The sequence below is a fragment of the Betta splendens genome, chromosome 9, assembly GCF_900634795.4.
Source record: "Betta splendens chromosome 9, fBetSpl5.4, whole genome shotgun sequence".
Taxonomy (NCBI): domain Eukaryota; kingdom Metazoa; phylum Chordata; class Actinopteri; order Anabantiformes; family Osphronemidae; genus Betta; species Betta splendens.
The window spans coordinates 20,203,499-20,213,297 of NC_040889.2; the positions used below are offsets into that span (position 1 = coordinate 20,203,499).

Here is a 9,799-nt window from a genome sequence, read left to right on the forward strand (position 1 = left end):
AAAAGGGCGGAATAAGTAGAAGAAGAATAATAATAATAAAGACCGAAGATAACAATAGTGTGAGAGCTGTTCAGCTCTCCCACTAATAAAGACCGAAGATAACAATAGTGTGAGAGCTGTTCAGCTCTCCCACTAATTAAATGGAACTGACCGCATCTGAGTCTGTTCACAAAACACTTACGTGGTCCAAAAAAATGAATCAGAATATAACAACATTACTCACTTGCATCAGTCCCATAAACATAATATTTGACACGAGAGCGATTTGGCTCCTTCTCCATTCTTCTCCCCCAACGTCTTGCTGCTTGTGTGTTCTGGCATTTGCTCTGTTTTATGCGCTTTCAATGATGCGCTACGTGATATAGTCTCTCCCAAACACGTGCAGACGCATCAGACGAAGCCGGAGCCGCACTCTCAGCTTCTCCTCCGTGTTTAGATGAAGGGACTGGTCTGGAGTAATTACTGCTCTGTGTTCAGCACAGGCCGGGAAACAAACCATATTCATCCGTCTTCAATCTGTTTTTCATCACGCTTCGTGCCTGATTGCTCTTAAGGTTTTCTTTTTTCAAAGCATCTCAGGAGCTGCTTTTACTTTGCATCGCTCCTCAGCCTCAAGCAGCATTTATTTACTGTACTTTACCATTTGCCGACCTCGGGGGCTCCGTCTGTACTTTGAAGCTCTCAACTGACAGCTTCAAGCTTCTGTATGAAAACTACATTCCCGCTCCTCGTATGCACAGCATGTGCTTCTAATCTTATAGTTTTGATCATTACAAACCTGGATGCTGGATCACATCTGTTTGCAGTCTGCGAATGGATGTTGAAGCCCACTACACTGAGTGCAGTGAGCGATGGTGGTACCGTCCTGCTGCGTTCTACACTGTAACAGAGTTGCATGATAATCTGCTCAGTCTGGAGTGAAATGTAAACATATAGTGATTGAAGTCAATGTCTGCCTCTTATGAACAACACCAGGCTGCTGACTGATTCCACTCGTGTCCTTGGCCGGAGCTCGGCTGCGGTCCCTCACGTCCGCGTGGACCGTGCGAAATTTTATGACTCTTTGCATCAGCCGTGAATGAAAAGCACATGTGACTCTGGGGTTATTCGTTAAAATGCTAAGGGTGTAATAATGTGTGGTAATTCCACCCAAAGGTTTCTCTCTCCCCACACTCCGGCTCCAGTGTCATTTGATGCTGATGAAGCTGTTTTCAACTACAGCCTGACATCAGACTCACTGTGGAACAAGGCCTTGCAAATTCAGCCTCTGTCTCTGACTCTCTCCTTTATCTGCAGATTAAATACCATAAATCAGGTGATAATTGGTTCTATCACTGCAGTAAAAGAACATTTTTATCTTTCCACTGACAGCCGTGAGATAAAATGTTCTTCTGGTGAACAATAATAATATTTATCCTCCGCTTTCAAACGTATCAGCTCATGTGCTGATCTCCGACACTGGGTTCTAATCCTTGTTATATAAATGTGTCCCAGAGAGGAGGGAGGAAACCAATAACCACTGAAATGGTGACAAAGTGCCACAATAGTTTGTTACACGTGACATGTGTACACAATTTGCACCTGAGGAGAAGCGAACGCAGATTCGATTTTTCCACAATTACGCCTGCTCTCCCGGGGCCGCTGTAAATACTCTGTGCCACTGTGGTCTGTGAACGCGCCCCACAAAACCTGAAGGGAGAGACTCGGGCTTTGGCAACTCGCAGCGCTGCGTTGCAACACGTTTCCATGGTGACGCTTTGTTTCCCTCCCCACAGCTGTTGTTCCCGAGGAAATGACAGCCCACGTTACCGCTGACCGTTTAATGGCGCTGATGATGACTCGTCATCGTTCGTGGGCATTGCTTCGCGTGACGGTGCGTTAACGCTACGTTTAGCGCACGCCAAACACACCGTGGACCACGTGACTCAGACGTGCAGATTCGGAGGGACCGACGTAGATCTGCATGGAGTCTGCACTTATTCCTGCGTGTGTGCTACCAACCTTTATAACTTTATGCCGCCCTCGTGAAATGTTTACAGCCAATAAAGTCTTAAGAGAAGTGAATAAAAACATGCTGACATTACAAACCATCACCAAACCTTTTATAAGAGGCTCCATAAAGATTGACTTTTTAAAATGGTATTGCTTCACAGAGACAATGCGTCGTGGCTGATGCGCGGAGCGGCGGGACGTGACGCCATCGCTCCTCGCGCCCGCTCACACCAGCGGTGACCGGTCCCCATTGAGCGCGTGATTTAGCGCCGACCGCGCCGCTATGACAGCTCCGGTTGTGCTTCGGCGGCGACTCTCCCACAGTCCTGTGCAGCTGTGGCCGCTCGCACGCCCACGCGCCCCCCGGCGAGAGCTTGGCGCGCGGGCGCGAGCGCGAGGCCAGCGGTCGGACGGAGAGGAGGGGCAGAAACAAACGGCCACTTTGTGACACGGCGGCGGGTGAAAACCGAGCAGTTTTCTCATGATGCGAAGGCAAACGCACAGGAAGAGAAGATGGAGGAAGCGCAGGGACGAACTTCAGTGCTCAGCGTGAACCTACGAGGTCATCGAAATGAATTAATTATTATTTAAATTGTGTGTTAATGTGGGGGGGGGCATTTTCCTTTCAAAGGCAGCAGATACACATCATCCCATCACCCAAACACACTTCTTCTACTGTATACGCGTCGCCCACCGACACCATGAGCCACCATTCAGTGTCCGCACACAGCTGGAGCAGCCAGGCACCGGCTGACGACCCCCCCTCCCCTCCCCCCGTCTGACGCGCTGGGTGAGGCTGCGATCAGCTGCTGCTTCTTCTTCTTCCTCCTCTTTTTCTTCTTCTTCTTCTTCTTCTTCTTCTTCTTCTTCTTCTTCTTCTTCTTCTTCTTCTTCTTCTTCTTCTTCTTCTTTCTTCTTCTTCTTCTTCTTCTTCTTCTTCTTCTTCTTCTTCTTCTTCTTCTTCTTCTTCTTCTTCTTCTTCTTCTTCTCACCCCACTCAGCCCGTTAAAAGCTCCGGTCTCTCACCTTTTTAATCGCTTTCTAGCAGGAGTTAACACTTTATTAACACCCCTGCATCCTCAGAAACGCTCCCAGGTTCCGATCGCATGTTGTGCTGGAGCAGATAATGAGGAACACGTGGGTCCAGGTTCTGCCTCTTCCCGTTCTGCTTTAATGACAGGCTTTCAGGGGATGATGAGGGGCTGAGGGTCGCTCCTCGGGTGCTACAAACCACCGCTCCCCTGTGCCTTTGATGGAGTAATAGACAAACACTTACTGTACTAACATACTACAACTCTGAATTATGTTGCAGTGATAATTAACTGTTTCTATATCAAGATGTCTTGCAAGAGATTTGCACAAACAGTCATTAAAAGCCTGTTTTGTGTTCTTTTACTTGATAGTTTCCTCTAGAACTTCATTTTGCAGAGCTACAGCAAATTAAATTATACACTGCAAATTGTGGGAACTCAAATGTGTTTTCCATTGGACTTTGGAGTTTTGTAACATGAATTTGTCAGCCAGCTCCTGGTCAACTCGTCAGATGATCGCTTCAGCAGGCAACAAATGCACCTCCGGTCATGGTTCCTCCCATGTGACTCTTCCCAAATGTTTCGTAACGAAGCCCAGATATCATCAGCTGATCTGATTCTTTCTTTTTACACCTCCTTGACTGTGTTGGTCCTAAATAGTGTGCACATCTGAGTGGGAATATTGTAACACACAAGTCAAAACACTTGCTCTTAGCAAATGACCAGTTGTTGGGAGGGAATGGAGAATTGCTGTCAATAAGAGACTTACTCGCAGACATGCAGTGTCTTAAAGGTTTAACTGTGTGTGTCGGGAGTCTCTGTGTCTTCACAAAGGGGCCGCATGTGCTTATAACTTCACCATCTGTACCGGGTCTGGGTCGGTTCATGGTCTCCTCAGAGGGCTGGAGGTTCCACGGCCACAGAGAGGAGAAACACATTTGGAACATGGCTGCTTGCAAACCCGCATCCCCTCACCCAACAGCTGCACATCAACTCACACTTAGTGCTGATATATCGATGTTTACCTCATGCACATTCTATCACACAGCTAAATAATCAGAATGCTGCAAATCACAGGATACGTGACGCTGAGTGTGACCTTGATCTCATCAATTAGACCGGCTTACAGCGTCAAAGTGCATGGGTTGTGTACGGTCCATTTCACTAAAAGCCGTGGTCCGGTGCTTTACTGCGTCCTGGGTCCTCGCAGTAGAAGGGGAGAGGTTTTCATTAGTAATGTGGCAAAAGGGGAGCCAGGATGGAGCAGTGCATGGTGATGGGCTGAGGGGAGGGGGAGGGATCTCAACCATGCAACGCTATAATAAGAGGCACTTGTCTGGACCTCTGAGGAGCCCAAACTTCCAGTAGCACCAGACAGCTGCTGCTCAGACTGACGGACAGAGGGACAGCTAGCTTCACATCCAAGCCTCTGTATTTTTCTTCATTAAAGCGGGCTCCGGGTCACGACCGAGAAGATGATAAATCTGCTGCACTTCACGATGATCTCCTTGGCCCTGGTTGCCGATATGTTCGGTCCCGGGGCGAGCTCCCCCATTCAGCTGCTGGGTAAGAGACGCCTGTTTCTGTTTTGTGGGTCCTCGGTAAATGTATGCGTTTCCACGCGAGGTGAGTAAGAAGCGGATGAGCTGCAGCGCGTGAGGGTCCGGAAGAAAAGCGGTACCAGAGCGCTTCGTGTAACAACAGCGTCATTGTAGCAGTGGGTGCCAGAGGGGTCTCTGGGGTAACACACACAGACACTGTGTGACTCACCATTGACTCATTGATTTGCTGCTTCCAGACCAGCGCAGGGTGGCTGGGGAATAAATCACCCTGCCATTCACCCGGGCCGACTGCGTTAGGACCACACAGCTGACTCCACTGGCTGCTCTCCCAGAACGGGCCACCAGTGCATGTGTGCCCAAACTGGGCCAGTAGTGGTTCTCCTTTTTGGATGCTGAGTCTTACTAGAGTTTAAAAATAGTCCACCTTCACCTACAGGAAGATGCTGCATGTGCAAGCTATGCATTGCTAAGACAGACTAGGGTGTAAGAAACATCTTTAATGTGCTGTTCTGCATGTTGACTCTGTAAATGCCAGATCGGGGTTTTCTCAGCTGTCTCCCTCACAGGCGGGAGGAAATAGCTGGACTCTGTGGGGAGAGAGGGAGGAGATGATGCCGTTTCATCCAGATGCTGAAACAGCTCCCATGCGTTTACATCATTCGGCCTCAAGGTCCAACGCGGTGTAGATGCACAGCGACCCGGCCATGTCCGCTCACTGTGGCACATGGAGCGTTCGGAGGCCTGCCATGAGAACCGGCGGCCTGACAGGAGCGAAGTTAAGATTAATGACCCGCGGCCAAACGCACGGAAGGCCACGCTGAGCCGCAGCCAAACGCCCCCGTCGGTCCCCTGTGAGGTAATAATGCGTTTTAGATGCTCACTGTGGCTGTCGGTTACTGAGCCTTGGCCCTGTTGCTGGGACAGGACGGCAAAAAGGGGGGGGGGGTCTTGGTGGTAACGTGTCCAGGCCGGACGAGACGGCGACGGATCCATGTTCGACGCTGACGGAGGCTGTGGATGCGGAGGTGGTCTGGACACGTTGGTGCTCGCGATGCACGGCAGACGGCAGGGAAGCTTTTACAGCGTGGGCCGGACGACTGCGTTCGTCCCAGCGGTGCCGGCTAATAGTAGAAAAGCTGTGTGGATGTTGTAAAGCATCTCATGTCTGGGTGTGGCACAACACACACACACACACACACACACACACACACACACACACACACACACACACACACACACACACACACACACACACACACACTAGATACTCCGGGCAGGTTTCCATCCTGCCACAAGGGGAGAATTTGAGCTAATTGAACGTTTTGTACATCCACATGATTAAAGTCCATTTCACCGGCTCTAACAGCGTAAGAAGAGCGTTTCAGCTGCAGCACACATTCATCAATAAGTGACACTGGACAACTGCAGGGCTGCTGGTCATATACAGTGTAGCATTGTGAGGCAGCAGATGGTTCTAATTACCTGCTAATATGGCCTTTGCACGAAGAGAGAGAGAGAGAGAGAGAGAGAGAGAGAGAGAGAGAGAGAGAGAGAGAGAGAGACAGCGTTGGGTGATAAAATGCCAGGTCTCTGCACATTTATAGATTGTTTATTTCTCTTTCCTTGTTCTTTAATGAGACAAAAGCCATTCAGAAATCCCCATCAACCCTAAACGTGATGACTTTTGTTTTTAACTCTTCCGTGACTGGGTCCAACAGGCGACTGCCTTCTGAGAACAGCGTGCCCCACGTGTTTGGGGCCACAATTTCCTGTGGGACATGTGGCTGCTGGCAGCAGCAGCAGCAGCAGCAGTAGCAGGATGGAGCATGCAATCACTTTCAGAGGCCTGTCTCTCTGTCCGCTGTCCCCGAGGCATTATTACTTTCAAGGCTGCACGAGAAAATATGACGTGATATTGGATTTTTTGCTCTGTGCATTTTATTATCTCTACGGCTGTTTTTCCATAGGACAAAATAACGAATCCCTTCATTCTACCTGTGAAATTTAAAGAGCTGGAAAGCTTTGTTTCATCCGATCGCTTGCGTTGGTGACGTCAGCGCAGCCTCAGCCTTTGCCAGGGCTTCGACCAGCTTTCAATCACACTCAAAGCAGCTGCTACCCATGCTGAGACTTTATGAGGCACGGCGGAGCTGTAAGTCATTCCTCGCTGACAGAACAGGCAGACTGGAATCTTTTCCAGCCTGATGCTCCACTTTCAGACACATTATTAATTAGCGGCGCTGCCGTGAGGGAGGGGCTCCTTCCTTCTTATCACCTGGCACCTTGCTCACCGTTTCAGGCGTCAGTCAGGTCAGGAGCAGACTTGGGCACACGCAGCGTCGTGAAAGAAAAAGGCTAAATTAAAGTGGCGTGAAGGGTGGATTGGGTCTGTCAGCTGTGCCGCTCTTAAATAAATCCTTCTGGAGGAGAGCTCAATACTGATCTGAGCACCTCTGAACAGTCCAGACATGCGTCTGCTCCGTGGTTGGAGGACTGGGACAGTTTATACAAGGGCTTGATTAGTAGTCGTGTGTGTGTGTGTGTGTGTGTGTGTGTGTGTGTGTGTGTGTGTGTGTGTGTGTGTGTGTGTGTGTGTGTGTGTGTGTGTGTGTGTGTGAGGTAACGAGTTGATCAGAGCAGAAGGAAACAAGCTGGTGGCTCCTATTATTTATATAACACTTGCCATGTGAGAGTGGTTTCCTGTTGAGAAGCCAGCTGATTTAGTGACGGCTGTTGAAAGATCAAGGTTTTTTTTTTTTTTGTCAACAATAGACCTGGCAACACTCTCCGCATATGAATTTAGGCAGAAAAGGTTTGTTTCATCAGGTAAAACACAGACCAGTTGAAGCCACTGCATGTGATTCACTCATTCTGCTCATCAACACCTGAAGCGAGGAAGGTCAAATCCTGCACGTCCATCCATCCCTCCCTCTCTGGCCACGTGCAATCTAAACATGCAGGTCAGAGACCATGGGAAGACTTGGAGAGACTCAAAGGACCTGCTGCTTTGAGTTAGAGGACGGCCTAATGTGAACAGGGAGGAGAGAAAACGAGCACACAGAGCAAATCAGGGAAAGAAACATAACTGATGGCAGCTAGCTTGTATATCATTACTTATAAGATCTGCTTACTTTCCCAATTATTGACTTAATCTCTGACATCTTTTACACGATTCAGATGGAACAGATTGAAGCCAAACAAGCCGGGGAACCGACAAAGGCAGAGGAAAATAAAAGGAACTGGCTCCAATTGAAAAGTGTCCAATAAGTGATTTGAATTTACTAAACCCCCAAACTGTTTGATAGGTCGTGTGAGGCAATGCTTCATGTACACAGGCCTGCGCTGCATGTGTGTGCACATGTGGAGTACAGCAAAACACGAGGCAAACAAAGAAGGGCCAACAAAGGTTCCCACCCCAAACCAAGAACCGATTCAGAATGAACATTTTATCATAAATCCAAGCCTCACACCATTTTATTTTTCACCTTTTGCAGTTAATGTCATTGCTGAACCCGGTGCCAACGCCACCCTGCCCTGCAGACTGCTGGACCGGGACGCCGAGGAATACATGGGAGTAAAGATCAAGTGGACCCGGCTGGTGGACGACAAAGAGGAAGACGTGCTGCTGTCCATGGGATTCCACATAAAGGCCTACGGAAGCTTCGAGGATCGCGTATTCCTCGAGACACCAGACAGCGCAGACGGCTCCATCGTCATAACTAATGTCTCCAAGGAAGACGCTGGCAGATACCAATGCGAGATCATAAATGGAGTCGTAGACGAAATACACGAAGTCCTCCTGGAGGTGCAAGGTGTCATAGGTAAATTGGCATCATAAGAGCATTTTATGTCTAACGCTGACGCTGTCACGCTTTCACGTCATTGGATTGTCATTTTCCCTGGCTTCACACAGGCGTGGTGTTCCCCTACTCGCCGCCTTTGGGCCGCTACAACCTCAACTTCCAGGAGGCTGAGCAGGCCTGCGCGGAGCAAGGCGCCGTGGTGGCCTCCTTCGAGCAGATGTTCAGCGCCTGGGAGGAGGGCCTGGACTGGTGCAACGCCGGCTGGCTCAGCGACGGCACCGTGCAGTACCCCATCACCAAGCCCAGGGGGCCGTGCGGCGGCTCCAACAACCAGCCCGGCATCCGGAGCTACGGCCTCCGGGACAAACTCGTGGGCCGCTACGACGTCTTCTGCTACGCGTCTCTGGCCGAGGGTACGGGCTCTTTGACCTCCGGTGTTACTGGTGAGGAAACGCAATGCAGCCGAAATTCATATCCGCTCGTGTGCCGCCAGGAGAGCTCTACTGGCTGGAGCAGCCCGACAGGCTGAGCTACGACGAGGCGGTGCAGGCGTGCGTGGACGACGGGGCGCGGATCGCCAAGGTGGGCCACGTGTACGCCGCCTGGAAGCTCCGGGGCTTCGACCGCTGCGACGCGGGCTGGCTGGCGGACGGCAGCGTGCGCTACCCCATCTCCCGGCCCCGCAAGAACTGCAGCCCCGCGGAAGCCGCCGTGCGCTTCGTGGGCTTCCCCAGCAAGGACCAGAAGTCCTACGGCGTCTACTGCTTCAGGGCCGGGCAGCCGGGCGCTAGCTAGGAGCGAGGAGGCCGCGCCCGCCAAAGGGCGGCAGTAACGCGGATACTCCTTGGTTTTTAACTAGCATGAACGGAATGATATTCTGAAGCTGTGATGACCCCTTTAACGCTGAGAACATAGAGCAGAGAACATGTTGGGTAGACATCAGGTGTGTGAAGACCAATCAAAAGCACTGACGATTTGTGCTGCTTTCAAACTGTGTAAAGGGCAAAACAATATCATCATTTATTTTATCACGAATCACGTCAACAAAAGGCTTCTGTTACAGACGGTCAGGGTTTATTGGTAGATAGGATTAATCGCTATCCAGTTTCCTGTGGAGCACGGTGAGCGGTGGCGTCATAAAAACGAGCCACACCCAGAAGATACAGTAACATATGAGAACAATAATCTCGTGTTTTGTGTTTTTCCTTCTTCTTGTGTTTTATTTTTTTACATTTAGACTCACTGCAGGTCACATGTGGTTATATTACTGTGTTTGCAACAGCGACAATGCACAAATGTCCCTCTGTACGCACTTGCATGCGATAAAAGGCGAAGCTGGTTTTGTATCTTATCAACATGTACGTTTTTCAACCATGCAGTTTGAAATAAAGAGTTGAACTTAAAAAAACAA

The 9,799-nt window shown here is 49.9% G+C and overlaps 1 protein-coding gene across 1 annotated transcript; it reads left to right on the forward strand.

The window, feature by feature from the left end:
- Window positions 1-4,355: 4,355 nt before the first annotated feature.
- On the forward strand, window positions 4,356-9,799 carry LOC114862286 (hyaluronan and proteoglycan link protein 1-like). The gene is made up of 4 exons (XM_029162439.3): window positions 4,356-4,589; window positions 8,080-8,406; window positions 8,499-8,801; window positions 8,882-9,799. The coding sequence occupies exons 1-4, from the start codon at window positions 4,499-4,501 to the stop codon at window positions 9,181-9,183; spliced, it is 1,023 nt and encodes a 340-aa protein (XP_029018272.1). The 5' UTR covers window positions 4,356-4,498; the 3' UTR covers window positions 9,184-9,799.

Excerpts from the sequence above, each read along its gene's own strand:
- LOC114862286 (XM_029162439.3), top strand. The coding sequence starts at position 4,499 with ATGATAAATCTGCTGCACTTCACGATGATCTCCTTGGCCCTGGTTGCC. Across the intron at positions 8,407-8,498 it reads GGAGGTGCAAGGTGTCATAG|GCGTGGTGTTCCCCTACTCG; the intron begins GTAAATTGGCAT and ends GGCTTCACACAG. Across the intron at positions 8,802-8,881 it reads CTACGCGTCTCTGGCCGAGG|GAGAGCTCTACTGGCTGGAG; the intron begins GTACGGGCTCTT and ends GTGTGCCGCCAG.